Raw genomic sequence first — 17,954 nt, forward strand, 5'->3', positions numbered from 1 at the left:
TATTTTTGTTACAAAATGTTACCTTTACAGATTTCTAGCTCTGCACACTGTAGAAAAATCTAGAAATACAGTTTTTGTATATCGTAATAATATTAATCGTTGCCAGAGAGCACTATAAAGTAGAGAAAAATCTGTAAATTTGAAAACTATAAAAATAAATTTCAAAATTTGCTACTTTGACTGATTAGTCTGCAGTCGCCACTACATCACTATGTCTCTCTAAAAGTTGCCACAGTTGGGAACACTGGTGAGTAGACATCTAGGGTCTAAGTAAGGCAAAATGTAATTGCCAAACCATGCAGTAGAAAGACAGAAAAATTTTAAATTTAAAAATATAATTTCTTGTGAACAACATTTTGAGCCCCCTTTCAAGTGGACCCTGTGCAGGTGCACCTGTTGCACCTGCCTAGTTACAGCTCTGGTAGAAGCAAAAGCAATAAAAGCAAAATGTTGTGGGCCATAGATTGTATAAACGTAAGATTAAAAATATATCTTGAGATGAGCTGAGCTGACCATAAAAATTCTAAGCTATAGTTCAGCTCCACTTACTTAGTAGAATTTTATATATATAAATCAGTATTCATAATCAATAAACTTTAACTAATATATATATACTGTACTAATATATATATTAGTTAAAAATACTAATATATATGAACTGTTGATTTTGAAAGTGGGGCAACTCCATGTTATGTTATTGCTAGATATTTAATGGTTTGCATTTGAATGAGTTTAAAAATATTCATAAGCAGTAATAGGCTTATTCTATATTTTTCTGGTCTTATTCCATGTAAATTTAATATGCAATAATGGTTATCCATGTTAGGTGAAAAAACCATGGTTTTGGTATGCACCAAACTTGCCTCACTTTCAAAAGCAATAATTTTCTTTGAATGGAATATAGTTATAATAATGAAAAATTGAATATTTTATTTTACTTATTTATTTTATTTCAGCATTCCATACTTCTTTTGAATAGTTATAATAAAACAAAAAATAAATAAATTTTATAGGAAAAAGTTGATAAAATAAGAAAAAATATTTAGTAATAAGTTGCATGCATATAATTATATTTCTTAGTTCAGATGGTGCAGATTTTTAAAGTATTCATGATGAATGGGTGGTACAAAGGATAATAAATCCATCATATCTTTATATTTTTCATTAGAGTGAATTTGCCTCACTTTCAAAATCAACTCACAATAAATATTGTTGACGATATAAATTACTAGTAACAAATTTATACTAATATTATAAGATATTTATTGTGAATTGATTAAAAACATAAATTTCATGTTAATTTGTAATAAAAATTAGCTTTAACTCTTTTTTCCACAAAATGCACTTGCCCTAGTTTCAAAATCAATGGCTTATATATTATCTTTAATAAATTAGATTGTTTACATTAAATTTTGAAAATGGACAAATATAAAGATCCTTTAGGTTTAAAAAATATATATATTTTAATATATAGCACATTTTTTAAAGACTTATTAACATTTAAAAAATGATTTAATTCAATCTTATAGAATTATTCAGTCCTAAACATTTAATTTGATAAAGATAATATCTTGAACTTAAAAGTAGCATTGATATTCAAAACTGTCTATGTACTTCTCAACATTAAAAATAGAATATTTAGAGAACTAATTATGAAAATGTCTTTAAAAAGCTTTTTGTCAGATTAAATAATTAGCTGGTTTTAAAAAAATCCAGCATCAAGTTGCATAACTTTCCTGGCAAAAATACATTTAAAATTGGGTGTGGCACCACCTGTTATGATATTTTTATTTAAAAACTTTTTATATTATTAATTATTATAAAATGGCAAAATTTAATTTTGAGGGTAGGGATGAGTTTTATAAAAAATTATAAATGCTAATATTAAGTAAAATTTTTATTGAGTCCAACCCTACTCAAGATATGAAACATGACTCCCTCCTTTGACCTTTAACACCAAAATTTAATAGCATCAAACCTCCTAATACACAAATTTCTATTTGAAAATTTCAGAAAGTTTTGACAAAAGGCATGGTAGTTCAAAGTGGATAAACAAAATTGTGCCACCCACCCACACTAAAATCCATATATACAGAAAAACCCCTAAATATTTTTTTTGCATTTCTTGGATGTTCAAGGTCCTGAGAGGAAATGTAGAAACCCTGGGGATCTTTTTTTATGACCAATTACCATCCTTTCTCTCTGTTATATATAACAGCCAGAAAAGCAATTAACTTTGTTTATATAATCTTTACATAATGTTCACATGCATCAAAATTTTTTATTTTAATCCCTTTAAAAAAAACAAAAGATAGTAATCTTAATAATAACAATAAAATTAATTTAAATAAACCGCATACAAATGAATAATCTATTTACATATATTTAACAGAACTGTTCAATTAAATTATATTTTCTACAAATTGTTAAAATAACTGTATAAAACACATAAAAGGAACTAAAACAACAAGTTTATGATTTTTATTTTAAATTAAAGTAAAATACTGAAAAACATTGAAAATAAAATGTTTTCAAACTAATAAATTATATTAACAGAAAATTTGAACAAAATGAAAATATCATATCAACTCTTTATTTATCCATAATTTACATTATGGTGGAATATATGAAATTATTTATTTATACATGGTATGTAAAATTAAAAGTTTGATTTTTATTGAAAGCTCATCTTTTACTTTTTTGTTAAATAATCAATTTATATTTAACATGTGTTAAAGTAAATCAGGTTATCAATAAACTCCAATGATTGATTCCTCAATTAAAAGTGAGAAAAATAGATTTATATTATTTCTTTGTATTTGTCATTAAAATTTCTAAATATATATGATATAGAAATTCTTATCCTAATCATAATTGCATACATTGATCAAAGCTGCCATATTTATATTGTTCATCTTTATTAAATTAGTTTTAATTATAGTTCTTTACATTATAAAAATGAAATTTTCCTTCAAAGTAGCTTATTTAATTCAGCAATCATTTGGCATATTACTAAAACATTAGACTTCAGGATATTTATATGTGTAAGCTAGTACAACTATGTAGTTTGTAATGAAGAAAACAAGATCTTCAAAAACAGAAAATAATTTTATGAATTATAGCACCAAAACTATATTCTGAACAAAATCTTTTTTTAAAAAAGTTCTTATACTCATGAAAAGTTTTTATTTTTCAATATAAACCTATTTACTATAGATTTTATAGGTCATATTTAAATATTCATGTCATTAATATCAACTTATTTGTCCTCAAGATGTATTTAGCTGAACACATGGTTTAATATTGTTTGATAAAATTTTTAAATCCTCATTTTAACAATACTTCTTAATTTATATCTAATTTTAAAATGTTTATGTAGAGTATAATCTAAAAATAAAATTTTTACATGCAATATAATTTTTAAAATATTTCAGAATAAGTTATTTGTGTCTATGTATATATGTACTGTACAGTACACACACACGCATATACACACATGTGCACACACACCATATTAACTTGTGTAAAAAATTTAAAGAATTAACTTGTAAAAAGATCATGTTAATAACAATTTATCCAAAATAATATAATTTTACTTAACATGATATTTTAATACTTTGAACACATTTTGAGTTTTCTTAACAAAGTTATTTAAAAGCTAAACACTTTAGATTATTAAATAACTTACAATATTAGATTTTATATGATGTTTGATGCTTATTTTTATTTTCAATTCTACTACAACATTCAAATATGTCAGTGACGAGCGTATAATGTTATCATTCATATACAGGTGATGAAAACTCTAAATGTCAAAATCATATCTATTTAGATAATAAACTGAATGAAAGAAACAAATGCATATATGTTTAACACAAGGTATTTAATATATTATGGGTATGTCAGATGACATAAGAGCTTTAAAAGTCATGGCATTCCAGAAATTCTTTTACCTGAAATTCCTCTTCAAATGGATCTTGTCCTAATTTTTTCTGAGATTCCAATTTATCGACATGATTGAGGAAGTTTTTCAATATAGTCTTTAATGACGTCATTATATATCACCTAATTAACATTTTGAGAGGAAATAATTTCCTCGAACGTAATATTAAAAGACAAAAAAGAAATTGCAACGTTAACTAAACTCTCCCTTTTCCACTTAGCCTAAGGCGACAATAGAGATGCTTTCGATCCTGGTGGACAATTTACAAACTAATACTCGTCTGCCATAGCGTATTTTTTGGCAAAAAAAAAAAAAAAATTTCGAATTAAAATATGCTGTCAATTATTAAAATATTTTAATTTTTCTATCATTTAAATAAATTATAAGCTAACTTAAAATAATCTTATCTATAAACTCGAATGAAAAAAGTTAATTGTATTTTCGATTTAAAAATAAAATAAAACATTTAAGTTTTAAAATAACCATAAAAATAATTAATTAATGTCACATGCTAGCAAGTGTTAAAGTATAATATATGATCTATTAATTACTGAAAATTATATTCCTTGAATTTATTATTTATTCACTAGGGGGCGCGATGATATTGCATAACGTGATCTCAATCACATTCGCTAATTTCAGTACTGTACATGGTATTTTATTTTAACTCTTTCCGCCCTGTGGGCACTCTTTCAGCAAGCCATTATGAGTTCGGCCAGGCTCACAATGGGGCGACCGTACCTTAAATCCGATATACTGGCCTCATACTGACCTACCTCCTCGCCAACATATCGAAATCTTGGAGCGTTTTGTTCACAGCACCAACCGCTTTGCCTAATTTCTAAGCGGAGTGATTCGGAGAAAAAGCCAACAGGCTAGAGTCTCCATATTAATAAGATAAGAAAGAAAGATGGGGCGATCGAGTGGTGAGGAACGGGGTATATCCGGATGGACCATCCCCGAAAATTTCCTGAGGATTTTTCGACCCGTGCGGATTCGATTCCGGGTCCCCCAGAGCGGTAGGCTGCCACCTAGGCTGCTTGATCGCTACACATCAAAGCGTTCCTAAATGAAGCGCTATAATGTAGCGAACCGTTTCTAAACATTTGCTGCAAGGGGTCGCTGCAGCAAAGATAAATCTAGAGTACGTAGATTATCAGAGTAGCGACACACGAGTCATCGCCGCAATGTTCTGGCGACTGTCATCACGTGGCCTATGAGTTTACATTAAGAAATGACAATTATTTCAGTTTAATAAATCATTTTATTGAGAATATGACGGATGGATAAATCTTACAAGCTCGATAAGTTTTAGATCTCTAGCATTAGTATTTTTAAATAAAAAATTAATTTTGTTTACTTATTAGAAAAACTTCTAGATCGAAATTCCAAACGTTATTTTAAAGCAAACATAATCAATAAGTAATTAATGAAATTCGGCTTGTAAAACTACTATTGTATTAACTAATTTGACAGGATTTAATGTTGGAATATATAATGTACTGTACGCGTGCTTATGCAACATGCAAAGTTAAAGCTGGGTGTTGGCCTGACGGAACTCATCTCTCTCCCGTGAAAACTTTTGAGGGTTTTATTATTAATAGTCTTTTTGTATTTTTATTTAACGTACCGTCTTTATACTGTAAAAACTATCCATTTTTTTTTCTTTAAATAAAATAAAGTGTGAGGATCGCAAATACCGTGGACAAAGAAACACAACTTTTACGATATGAGAGTCTTTAATTCGCGAACAAAATACAGGAATATAGATCGGATGCCAGCTACAAGCTCTATCCCTTAACTTATTACTTAATTTTAGTAACAAAAATTCAACGAATCAATTATATAACGCGACAATTCTTCCTTCGTTGAATGATTATTATACTTATAGCATATACAATTATATCTTAAGACTAATTATTACTTACTAAAAACGAAAAATAGATCTAAGACAAGAGAGAAGTTGAAATGTAAAGATGAGAAGAAAGAAAAAGTCGGGTACCCAATAAATTCGGCGTTTTTCACGGTGAATTTTCATAAGTTGAGTGAGCCTCTCGATCCACGGCCAATGAAAATTACTTTCCTAAGGAATTTCGATTTCGCTTTACACTCTAGTACGAACGAAAACACCCTTCTCAGTTTTCGTTATCCTCGTTTCCTTTTCTTCTCGAAAAGTCCGTCTCGTCTCCACTCAGTTCCAAAAAAAAACTTCGAGAGCCTTTCTCACGTATCCTTTCCTCTCTCGTACTACACCCAAGAATGACCTCATGGACCCCGTTATGCCCTGAGGATCGCACACCTTCCCCCTGTTACTAAAGGGGTCACCTGCTGTTATGCCGTTAAACAAAAGTAGGGAGAAACTTCCAGAAAGAAAGACAATAGAAATGAAGACAAAGGGAAATATATATGATATAAAAAATAAATTATAACTATACAATTATGGCACGTAGCCACAAAAGTTACAGTAGTTTGTTCTTACACTTGGTGGAGTAAGGATGTTTCTTTTCTTTACGTGTTATTTTGTTATTTCACTACGTAAAACTTTTAAAATCAAGGCTATTACTTTGTTTTTCTGACAACCAATAGAAAAAGTGTAAAAGCAAAGGAAATGCAAAGTTAAAAAAGCATTATATTTAAGAAAATTTAACATTGTTTCAGTGAGCTGGAATGAGGACGAAAAATAAAAAAACAGTATAAAATTTAAAAAACTAGAGATAAGAAATTAGTGTATAGCAGTGAATTCTGACTTTTTCGGTCATTTGACACTAATAAAGTACTGTATGTAGAAATTCATAACATACTTTACTGAAAAAATCAAAAGTTTACATATATTATGAAGTAAAATTATATACATAATTTACAATATTCATTTTTAATTTTAATAAATACTATAAATGTTTATTTAAAAACAATGTTCTATTTATATTTTACAAAAAATAGGTTTGAACAATAAATGTAGTTTCAGTGTTTCACATTTGGTTTTAAAATTCCACGAAATTTTGGAGCTCATATTTTTCCCAGTCTTGCTAGTCATAAGATCGATGACAATTATAACCAGTGCCGTAACTAGCCATTCCTGTGCCCTGTGCAAGAATTTGCATTTAGGCCCCTTAATTAATTAGGTTTGGGAAAATAATAAAACAAATACTTGCATTTTGGGCCCCCTTCCAAGTGGGCCCTGTGCGGGTGCACCTGTTGCACCTGCCTAGATACGGCACTGATTATAACATTTCTTTATCTAGCCATTTTTAAGAAATTCAGCAAAACTATCTAAAACATATACAAATTAACTGTACCAACTTTTCTTTCCAGCAGTGCCGGCCCGAGCAAACTCAGCACCTTAGGCAAATGACTTTGATGTCGCCCCATTTAAAAATATTAGCAACAATATAAAACACCAATGTAAAATAGAGTATCTAATTTTTATTCAAATACGTAATAAAACAGCATAGTACAGGATTGTGATAAAAAAAAAACATTTAATTTTTCATTATTTATTGTAATTTATGCATGTACTTTCGCCATGCCGCCCCCAAATTCAAGCGCCCTAGGGCATCGCCTAGTTCGCCTATATGGGCGGGCCGGCCCTGCTTTCCAGTGTACAAATTCTGCAGAATAAGCATTAAAAAATCACTATTTCTTTTAAGAAATATATTCGAATTTGTAAATATTAATAAATACGTTAATTTTAAATGAATGTATTTATGATAAAAAAATAATACATTTAATTGAAAATTACTCACCATTTTCAGAGCTAAATTGATATTTCTTCAAATTCAGTTATTAATTCTGTTCGGAAATAAGATAACCCCTGAAAAAGTGATTTTTAAAAAATAATAATAATAAACGCTTTGTTAGTTGTTTTCAGGACAACAAATTCTCGATTGATGCTTGTCATATTGTACACTCCGAACACAGTAATACTTTGAGCCGATTTACAGACGCGTTTACGGCCGTAAAACTTCAATGTTTTTTGTTCATTCTCTACGACATGATCGCGTGTATGTCGTAGGTTTGTCGCTAGATAGAAGTGCGATCGACAGTTTAGCGCGATAGATGTCGCATGAAAATGACTACGCTTCGTATCAAATCAAGATTTTAAGAAATGGCAAAATTAAGTCCGGTAGACTATCGGTTCTAAAACATTGACTTTAGGAGTTTAGCAATACTATCTGTTTGTTTAGGATGGCTTACAATATCCATTTTAATATTATATTAGAATAAATAAGTAATGTTAAAGAAGTAAAATTTTGTCAACTTTTCTGCTACTGTTCATCAGAATTTAATTAACTATCTATTCATTATTTTATTTACAGAATACGATGTTTATAGGACCTTGCCAAATTATTAGACCCATTGACTAAAATCATGCTTTCTGTACTATTTTCTCATTTTTTAAATAATATTGTTTATGGAACGAGTATTTTTTATTTTATTCTTATTCTGTATTATATCACAAATACTTCTAATAGTTATTATATTCTAATAGTTATTATTATATTACATTGTAAATGTAAGGTAAAATTGGTAATTGTAAAAAAGAGAACTGATAGAGGTTTTTATTGGGGTATTAAGGAATGGATGTCACTATAGCACATTAATGAGAACAAAAATAAAAAAGTGTATAAAAAGTACTATTTGTCATGTAGAAACTACTGGCTGTTAGGAGTGGTTATACAAAATACTAATTTTCATTTTTCATTTTTTAAGTTTTATTATTTATAATTTTTAAATATTTCTACAAACAATTGCGTTATTATTGATTTATTACGTTTAAAACTAAAAAATTATCAATTTTTTGTATGGGTCTAATAATTTGGCAAGGTACTGTATATTAAAAAAATGGGAACTGTCGTATCGTATAACGTATAAACAGCTGAAACAATGATTACTTGATTTAAGTTCTAAGACTATCAAGCAGTGGTCATTGCTTGATAGTCAGTTGGCCGAGAGGTTAAGGTGATAGCCTACCGCTCTGGGGGAGTCGGGATCGAATCCGAATAGGTCGAAAAATCCTCAGGAATTTTTCGGGAGGTAGACCGTCCCTCACCAGACATACACCCCCACTGGCTCGAACCCATAATGGGCTTGCTAAAACGAGGCCCTTTTAGTGCCCACAGGCGAAAAGAGTTTAAAAAAATAAAGTGGTCATTGGTTAATATTCGAAAGCAGATGATAAAATTCAACATGTTCGACTTTATCATTTACTTTCGAAAATTATACAATAAACATTAAGAACTTATATCACGTGATACTATCTCAGCTATTCGTACCACTATTGTTGTTTGATATGCCATATTTTTGTGTGAAACATTTCAAATTTCGAAAATTACATAATGTCAACCAAGTTTCAGATAATGGTAGGTAAAGTAATATGTGTATTTAAATTGTATACTATATTATTTCAGTTTTTTTAATATATTTTGTGAAAACTTAATCCTACTTATTTCTGCAGCTTTTAATACTTTTATCGCTGTATGATTAGTTTCGGGGATTTGCGAGAATTTACTTCCATTTATTGGAAAAAGATGCTTCTCTATTGTTGTTTCTTATTTTTTTTCTCTTCAACATTTCAACCATATTCAAGAAATCTTCCAGTAACTTCTTTGAAAACTTGTTTAATCTTTTATATAACGAGAATATAATCCATACGATATTTATGAAACCTGAGATAGAATGGAAACCCTAATAATATTGGGTTTTCCAATTAATATTCATTTTTTAAATTTATTTCATATAATTTTTCTTTCTATTGATACTTTATTCGTATAATTCTTTAAACGTTACAAAATTTTATACTTTTTAAAAAATTTCTATCGAAGTATTTTGTTATCATAAGAAATTGTTAATTTAAATTAAATTTAAATTTTCTTTTAACAGTAAAAAGTTTTTCGATTTAGTTTTGATTCTAAATATTTTTTCTCAGCCAATTTAATTAGCTTTTCTTTTGGACAATTCATAAAATTATTCTAACCAACTGTATCAGTAATAATATATTATGAAACTCAATGAATGTTTTATAAAATATATTTAATAGGTTCTCTACTTACGTCAAATTATTTGACATATTATGACTTTCGATTGTAATTTAAACTGAGTCAATACACAATAACGTGAGGATGATTAATTCGCTATAAAGATCAATTTGCAATGCATTATAATTTATTTATAAATTTTTATAGTAATCCTACTAGCATAAAAAGTTGACATGTTAACCAATTTTAGTATGACAGTAGAATTGTTGAGACGGTCTGAATCTACCACTCTGAAAGGATCGAAATTGTATTTGGGAAATCAACTTCAGAAATATTACATGGATAGACTGTCCTCGATATGTCGGGCCCTATTTCTCTTATCACTAGCTCTTTCATTATAGGCCTATCTGAATCAATTATTGGAATGGAAAAATTTTTTAGGGCCCACAGGGCGGAAGAAGTCAAAAATTAAAAGTCGGATGACTGAAGCCGTTAAAGCATATACCTGCCACTCTAAATGCTAATACACATCGGCTGCTATAATATATAGCGCTATAACGATGCAGCATTGAATAATTCAAACATACACATAAACTTGTGGTGCGCTATAAACTATTGTATATGTAGTTGTGAAACTTCATTTGTTCAATGCTGCATTGAGTTTGCTATATACTACCCACAAGTTTCCAGAGAAGGTTCATGTATTTTCCCGTACTGTAGCGCCACTGTCGCACCACCATTAAGATACTGCAAAAACTGTGGAACTGCAGAACTATAGAATTGAGAATATAATTGATTTTGAAATTACTAATAGAAATTCGTTTATAACGCCCATTTTGTCCGTAAGTGTAAGGGATTTTATATCTTTTATTGTAAAGAGAGTATTTTCGATCGTTTTTACACAAGTTTAAATTTTTTATAACGTAAAGAAAAAAAAGCGTACTACATGCATCGTAGAGAAATATCTTTTAAAACTGATAAAAATTTAAAGTAAAATTAAGAAAACCTGAATCTTTTTTTTTTCTTCTAGAAAATAATTAGTAAAATTGGCTTCGGAATTTTACTAATATTCCACTGTTATTATCTATTAAGAAATATTTATGTTGTCGTTTAATTTATAAAGTAGTTCCAAAATATTGACAGAATATCAGAATTAAGTCTAATGCAAAATTTTCGAATTTTTGCATAGTTTCTTCTACAAACTTGTATTTTCTAATTTATTTTCATCAATCAGTACTATAAAATCGTGGAATAGTGACACGAGAGAATGCCAAACTTTATGTATCCTGCTAATCTCTTGTTGTTAATGACCTGTGGAAGGTAGCAACATTTTTATGTTAGGTATGTTCATACTTGCAAGGTCTGCAACTCTTGGGTATAGAAAACTTCCTCACAACTTTTCAGATCTTAGGAAAGAAACTTCGAGGTCCTCTTTATCATCTTTTTCTTTTGTTATTTTTTTGCTATAATATATCTTGTCAGGAAACTCTACTAGAACATAGTCTCATTTCTTATCTATAGTAGTTCCCCAAAGAAATCTGTTTGCAGTGCAACAGGAACTTCTGGAATGGAATCATTATTTGATTTTTGGAGAAGCTCATCGGTGTAATTGCTATCAGGACTAGGCCAATTAATTAAGATTATGTTATAAGCACTTTTTCTCGTTTGATTATTATGTTGTTGCTTTTGCTCCATAGCCCTGCAGATTTCTTATTTTTCTGGAGTGTTAGTAATGATCATACTTTGTCCTTTTTCTAGTAGTCCTGTCTGACTTCTTGGCTTCAGCTTTAGAAAAACCTCTAAAGTGCTTCGATGAAATAAAGCTTCCTGTAGAAGACAGTTTTATACACAGTGAGGCGTCTCACTGAGTACCACTGGCACACATCTATAAAAAGTGATACATATCTAATCCCGTAACACTGAGAAAGCATTTTCATTAGAGGAAAGACAGCTTAATAATCATACTTTTACTGATATATCATATGAAACTGAAGTTGTAGTCATTAGTATATTTTATAGCACTCATAGTTGCACTTCAAGAATTACAAAGAAAAACAATCTTACTTATTATGAAAGTTTATATCCCCACGAAAATGATTTTAACTGTGTATAGATACAAGTATTACAGTATTATTGATGGTAAAATCGTGCTTCAAAACCGCATTAATTTGAAGTAAACCACACTGTCTCACTGTGTACAGCGTTTTATTATGGACCAGTCTCCTCTATGTTGTAAATGGAGCAGTAAATCCCAAATGTTAATAATATCCACATAGAGTAGGTTTGAAAAGTTAGGCCTACACAACTTACTGCCATATTCACGAACGAGGATTAAAAGTTAGAGTTAGAAGTTAACCAAACTTCGTTTACTTTACTTTTAGTACGTGAAAGCTCATTGGTTAACTTTTAACTCTAACTCTTAATCCTCGTTCGTGAATACGGCAGTTAGTGGTCTGTAAAATTTTTTCAGACATTTTACTGGTTTTTGAGCTTAAAATGGTTAAGAAACGCTGTAGTGTGTTATTGTGTTTAGCTTTATGTATTATAGCGGCCGGTGTGCACCATCCTGAATATTCGAACCATGGTTTTAAGAAACCATCATTCAAATTAGATCGAATTCTTGAAAACTTTAATAGTCTGGACAAAATATGTCAGGTCTCCTTTCTCAACATCTGGCGGCCCATTACAGACTGGTAGCTAGGCTATTACCCGCAATGGACATGAGAAAAATCCTCTCAATGCTCACAGAACAAGAGTAAAAAATACTAAGTATAATCAAAATGAATCGAAACTTAGATTTTAAGTTATTATACAGCACGCATTTTCACAGCATGCCACATCACCGTTCCTCATCTACAGTTTCGCCATCGTCTATATTATTCGTCAAAGCTCTGGAAGCCACTTTCTGTAATTTTTTAAGTCACCGCGGCTTTTATATCTGCTACTGATTGGAATTCCTGAAACCCTACAACTTCATTTTCATTTTAGGGATTAAATAAACGTTTGCTTAAAAATATCAGAGAAACAAAAGAGATTAGGCAAGTACTGTTATGCTCTTCTCGGTCAGATATTCGTTTATTTTGACAATGCTTTTGCACATTGATTATTCCTAGTTAATGAATATCTGATCAAAAGGTAGAGACGAAAGCTCTTAAAGATGTATCACTGAAATGGGTTTCTGGATTGCTTACAAGCATGTAGGACTGCTATAGACTCTGGCAGTATGTAGGTGCAATACGTACTTTTGCCAATGAAAAACTTAATTCAAAGGTGACGTGACATAAGCGTTTTTGTCTTTTTATTTTAATAATAAAATCTGATCTAAGTTTTGTACATTTTTTATTCTACTTTTTTAAAAAGATAAATCGATTTTAAATACATTACGTAAATGTATAATTCTAATACTCCTGAAAAAAATTGAAAGATATTGATTGAAATGAACATTATAATATCATTTCCACTCTATATTTGAAAATATTTTCTTTCTTTTACATTATATGTAATATTTTCTACAGTTGCTCTAACGTGTCAAAAGGGGATGTTAGCTGTTTTTCTATGAAACGTGACAATGATTGTTAAACTTGATTTAGACGAAGCGTAAGAGACATCTGTTGCGCGAAACTTACTGTCACATGCTAGAGACCCTGTGTATATAGAGAGTATGGCCAACTGCGAAATTACAGGCTATTGGTTGTCGTTGGCAAGTGATCAAATCCGCTAAAGATTAACCAAATACAGGCATCTTTCCACGTTGTAAGTACTGTCGGAAACAATATCTAATGATTAAATTAAAGCCTTTTTGTATGTCTTACTTTACTATTTGTTTGAAATTTAAATTTTATTCTAGTTCAAGTAAAATACGTTGACTTAACGACAGAAGTATAATATTATAATGTACTATGTGGGAAGTCACACAACAATCATTAATAAATTGAACTTTTTATTCAGTCGAATAAATTATTACAGCCATCCTTGAGGGTCATTCTCGACCTCTCTTGAGGTAACGTCTTACACAAATTCCTTTTACCAGATTCTACAACGCTCTTTCCGTGTATTTAAGCTTACAAAACATGAACAATAAGAACTTAATTGACATAAAAATTAATCAAGTTTATAAATTTAACAATCTAGGTCTAAATCTCTCTTTTCTAGGTCGACAGTTCTTCATTGAACGGCCCAAAATCACGTGATCCTCGCGAATATAGAGAAACTCTAAAGAGGAACGTATTGAATTGATCTTAGAGAATTTTCATCTTTAAGTGTCCTATTCTTTCTGTCCTTGGTCACTTTGGAGTTTTCACAAATTTATATTAGATTACACAGCTGATTCCAAGTGTTCACTAATAATTAAGGGTTCATAAGCTTCGATTAAAATTTCTTTCTATTTATTTTCTTTTGGTATTTGTCCTATCAAGAACAGCGTTGAATAATTATTCAAGGCTGATCTTGATGTCGTTTTAAAATTCTTCCATTTTTCATTTGAATAAATATACAATTGGATCACATCTCTCCTGAATGTGCCCTTTTTACCAGGACTTTTACACATACTTCCTCACCCAAACTGTATAAATAGGGGGTATAGTATTCAAAATAGTCACTAATAATGGACCGGCATTTACATCAGCGGAATTTAAAGAATCCACTCGGAGAAACGGAATAGTGTACATCTTGACTCCATCTTATCAAGCTTTATCAAATGAGCTGTTAAAGAATGCTGTTAAAGCATTTTAAATTCAAAATTTTGAATAAGACTTTATCAGAGCATCAAATTCTTCAAACTTTCCTTTTGGATTATACAACTTGCCGATATACAGGGTATATCCACAGTAATTTTACCAGCCGAACTGCAGGTGGAAGGAAACTGGTACACGACTTGATAACACAGTTTGGAATAAATTTTATCTTTTGTTTTTGACGATTGGTAGTCTTGATAATCCGTCAGCGTGCTTATTTCCTTCGCCTGTACATACTTTACTTCACAAGAGATTAATTAAGAAAGGAACAGAAATTCTTGAATACTAAGCATGTACTAGTATTGAATCTTTAATAAGATTATATGTGGACGGCCTATAGAATTAAGTACACGTGATGTTGAAATAAAAAAAGATTTATTTCAAAATCATGTGCTGCACTTAATAATACCATTCATCTCTGTATTCTTCTGCTGCAAGTACTGAAATACCAAATATAGATGTTTGAGGACAGTGATTAGTTGTCAAGATAAATTTTCGATTATACAAGTACTAGTGAAAATACTTAACTACAAAAACCAATCCCTCGCGATCTAGTTGCGAGTATGATTGTTCATGTTTTGGTAATCATCTAGACGATCGCGTGTGTATATATATATATATATATATAACAGCTAGTATATATAGTCCACAGCTAGTATATATATATATATATATATATATATATATATACTAGCTGTTACCCGCGGCTTTACCCGCGCGGATTTTGCAAGCAAATCCCATTTATATTCAGTATTTCAACTATAGTAATTGTTATATAACACCTACCGCTGAGAATGATGAGAATTGCCGAGAATCAAACGAACTATTTTCAATTTGATGAATTTTCTGGAACGTTTACAATCGTTCTATAATCGAACCAATATGCAATAACAAGTTCGAATTTAAAACGGTTTGAACGTTTTTTAAATCGAAATAGATAAAAATATTTATAACAATATCTGAAATGTTATTAATTTAATACACCTAAGTACTCGATGAAGACTATATCCTCTCCTTCTCCCTCCCCGCGGGGAAATTTTGAAAATTCCCTTTTTAGTGTGCATTGTCATGGCATACCCTACTAAAACGCAGATAAAAACAAAAAATCGCATCTAAAATAGTGCAGTAGAAGCCGTTCTTCCGGTTAAGCCTTAATCCTCCCCCTCTCCCCCCGCGGGGGAATTTCGAAAAATCCCTTCTTAGTGTGCGTTTCCATGACGTACCGTAACTGTCTACCAAATTTCACCTCTTTAGGTTAAACGGTTTGCTCTGGGCGATGATGAATCAGTGAGTGATTGAGTCATTCAGTCAGTCAGGACAAGCAATTTTATATATTTAGATATATAAATAGACGATCGCGTAGGTTCGCCTAATGGTAAAACCAATCCTGGTTATATTACATTCTTCTCTTTTAATAAATTAAGAAGGGTAAATCGCAATCTAGAAATGTGATAACTTATTTGTCAAAATCTGTTTCGTTTACGGGCTTGTACGATATCATATACGATATAACATTTCACAACTTTATAATTCTAAAAATTCCATGGGCATAGCCAGGAAGGGGCATGGGTGGGCACGGCCCCCCAGTTAACTTGATGCCCCTCCCCAGAAAATTACAGCCAAAAAGTGTTGAGCCGATTTACAAAAGGAAATAAAAAGCTGAAGCTAATGTAATTGGGTGTAGTGTACCCACTGAAAGTCTAGATCAGGCATAGCCAACATACGGCCCGCTTAATGAATTTATGCGGCCCGCGATTAATCTTTGAATATTGGACTTAACTTCAAATAATTGCTCGAATGGATCCGCGATAATTCCTTGTATCCTCACAATGTGAAGTAATAGAAAAGTTGAGAAATTCTGACCCCTAAAAAATAAAAAATTAAAAAAAATCAACGGCTTTCTGTGCCCAATGTGAAAAGTGTATCTGTAATCTTTATGTACAGTTTAGTCTATACGGGTTACGGTATTGATAGAGTTTGATATTAATGTTACCGAGAACATATGATTAAAGGAAGTTTCATATTATATGTGTGTTAAGTTATTGCCTATTCCTATGGAAATTTCATTTTAATGAACAATAATTTGAAATAATTCAATTTGGTGTCAGGCTGGCCTCTACTAGGCCCCATAACAAAACTCTGGCTACGCCAATGAAAAGGTCCAATCGTTATTGGTTCAAATTTTCGTGAAATCGTTACATATAGCTTATAAATACGACTTGCATCATTGCTTGACTAAATTAAATTTTTTGTATTTAAAGAAAGTTTCATCCATATATCTCCAATATTTGGACGTATATATATGAAAGAATTAAAAATAGTTATATAGAAACCGCAAAATAGTAATAAAAATGGACGAAGAAAAGGAAAATTTGGATTTAGATCGTTTCCTACAGAAGCACGAAACTCTCTTTGACGATGGAATTGGCTGCTGTAATGGATGTAGACTTAGATTAAATTTAACACTGTAAGTGGTTCCAGTTTTTAAAAGATCCTGCTCACTTCGACATGCTGTGAGAGAGAAAATGTTAATCAGTGTTAATTAATTAATTAATTATAAATTATATAATTATAAATATCCACGTGTGTGAGTTTGTGTGTACTTGTGTGAGTATTATAATATATTTATATATATACATAGACGATGTAGGCTCTGGCAACGCCTGAATTTTCTTTGTCCAGGGGTGTCAGATACTCTGGTGCAGACCCTGAATATAACGTGATTGTGGTTATTACGGTAACAGACAACTTAAAAACTTTTTATTCGAATGTTTATTAAACATGTTTTTTTTTTTGTGCTTATTGTCGTTCAAAATATCGTGGTTTTGATTTGTAATAGCCTGTTTGTCTGAACGCAGCTTAACACCTAAATAGAGGCCCGTTTCCCATTAAAAATCCATCCAGGAAGCATCTCTCCTAGGTAGACCTCCAAAGTGTTGCGTTATCGTATCCCATCAATCAATTCACTTAAATAAAAATAAGACAATTTATAAAATGTCCAGATCTTTTAAAAACAATATTAAATGAGTCTGTCGAAAATTTGAAGCTACGTAATACATTTATAATGTTTATTAATCTTTAGCGATGATTAATTTATTTGGATTAATTTCTGCTTTCTTGGAATGGAATTATGATAAATTTTTCAATGTTTTATAATGTTTAATGTTTTACTATGATTATTTTTAAAATTAAGTTTTAAAGTAATAACTACTATAGCTAGTGAGAGTTCGTTTAAAATAGATTTGTCCATGACAGAAATAAATATAAAGGTAGGCTTATCGTTTGCCTTTATTTCTTACAGTC

At 30.4% G+C, this 17,954-nt stretch overlaps 1 protein-coding gene across 2 annotated transcripts in view; it reads right to left on the bottom strand.

Annotated features, from left to right (window-relative positions):
- The window catches only part of LOC111635904 (uncharacterized protein DDB_G0283357-like), a 75,318-nt gene extending 71,127 nt beyond the window's left edge, over nt 1-4,191 (bottom strand). For both annotated transcript variants that reach the window (XM_023381039.1, XM_023381040.1), the window contains exon 1: nt 3,954-4,191. In XM_023381039.1, coding sequence (XP_023236807.1) covers nt 3,954-4,055 — 102 coding nt within the window. In that variant the 5' untranslated portion in view covers nt 4,056-4,191. The remainder of the gene's footprint in view (nt 1-3,953) is intronic.
- Nucleotides 4,192-17,954: the final 13,763 nt, after the last annotated feature.

Source organism: Centruroides sculpturatus, unplaced genomic scaffold (assembly GCF_000671375.1).
Source record: "Centruroides sculpturatus isolate CEXI.00-Female unplaced genomic scaffold, Cexi_2.0 scaffold864, whole genome shotgun sequence".
NCBI classification, from domain to species: domain Eukaryota; kingdom Metazoa; phylum Arthropoda; class Arachnida; order Scorpiones; family Buthidae; genus Centruroides; species Centruroides sculpturatus.